The sequence below is a fragment of the Austrofundulus limnaeus genome, unplaced genomic scaffold, assembly GCF_001266775.1.
Source record: "Austrofundulus limnaeus strain Quisiro unplaced genomic scaffold, Austrofundulus_limnaeus-1.0 Scaffold672, whole genome shotgun sequence".
NCBI classification, from domain to species: domain Eukaryota; kingdom Metazoa; phylum Chordata; class Actinopteri; order Cyprinodontiformes; family Rivulidae; genus Austrofundulus; species Austrofundulus limnaeus.
Genome location: NW_013953074.1, coordinates 214,250 through 215,523, shown reverse-complemented (window position 1 = coordinate 215,523; position 1,274 = coordinate 214,250). Strand labels below are relative to the sequence as shown.

At 47.8% G+C, this 1,274-nt stretch overlaps 1 protein-coding gene across 1 annotated transcript in view; it reads left to right on the top strand.

Annotated features, from left to right (window-relative positions):
* fam151b (family with sequence similarity 151 member B) overlaps nucleotides 1-1,274 on the top strand; it is a 10,424-nt gene that overhangs the window by 4,594 nt on the left and 4,556 nt on the right. Inside the window, exons 2-3 of the mRNA XM_014027682.1 lie at nucleotides 261-420; nucleotides 497-714. Coding sequence (XP_013883136.1) covers nucleotides 261-420; nucleotides 497-714 — 378 coding nt within the window. The remainder of the gene's footprint in view (nucleotides 1-260; nucleotides 421-496; nucleotides 715-1,274) is intronic.

Below are 1,274 nucleotides of genomic sequence, written 5' to 3'. Positions count from 1 at the left end.
TGTGTGTGTGTGTGTGTGTGTGTGTGTGTGTCCATTCATTTGTAGTAGTTCACAGCGCAGCGGTGCCACCTCCAATATGGCGGACGCACAGCCTCGTCACAGCAGCGGACCGACACAGTCAACGAGGTTCTACGTATTCATTTCTGTGCTGAAACTGACCTACAGTCTACTTCCTGTGACAGGAGGAACTGGAACACAGTTTTCTCATTGCTCCACAATATTTTTTCAGAAGTCTGAGTGAGCTGTGTCTGCACCCTCAGGTCCTTCTCATATGGTTGAAGCTGACGTCATCCTGAGAGGTGGGGACCCCAGGGAGCCTGTCATGGCCCACCCCCCTGACACAGACAGTGACATCACCCTCAGAGAGTGGCTGCAGGAAGTCAAGCATCATCAGAAGGGCATGAAGCTGGACTTTAAGAGGTGAGATCAGCCCGTCTTCCTGCTCAGGACCGAGCTGGGTCTGGGTGCTACTGGACCTGTGCTTTGCTTCTCACAGCCTGGAGGCCGTGGGTCCGTCTCTGGTCCTGCTGGAGGAGGTTCTGCCTGAGCCCAGCTTCCCTGTGTGGATCAACGCAGATATCTTGTGTGGTCCTGGAGGGAAGGCCCAGCCTCTGGACCCCGAGTCYTTCCTGTCCGCCGTGTCGGCTCTTCCTGCTCACACCGTGCTGTCTCTGGGCTGGACCACAGGATGGACCCCTGCAGCGGACCACCCAGGTGCCAGATATGTGTTCATCTGAAAAGTATCAGCGGGTAGAGTTAAGTGTTCAGGAAGTCTGATGCTTTAGAAATACAAACGTTTATTGACAGAAGAACAACAGAGCTTTGATTTAAGTGTTTTCATTTTAAAACATATTCTGTAGAAATACACACTTTAAGATCTATTTTAATTAAGTTTTATAATCAGGGTTTCAGTTCCAGCTTTCCAGGTCTAAATAAATATGGAAAATCAAATCTAGTATAAAAGAATCAAATCAAACAATCTAAATCTTAATTAAACCAGTTATTGTCCTGATGCTTCTCAGTAATCCAGGTAGAAAAATCAAAAAGAAAAAAAAGTAGGTCCTCTGGACGGGAAACGTTTTGTCTCCTCCAAGAGACTTCTTCAGTGCCTTGATTGGCTCTACAGCTCAGCTGGTCGTACCTTTTTAGTTATTGTAGGGGTCACCTCGAGTTAAATTATCAAGGAAACTGTCTTGGACGCTCAGTCCTCTGATGGACCTTCGAAGGGACAAAAACTCTGTTCCACTTAGAGCTGTATTTAGGCCACCCAAGGC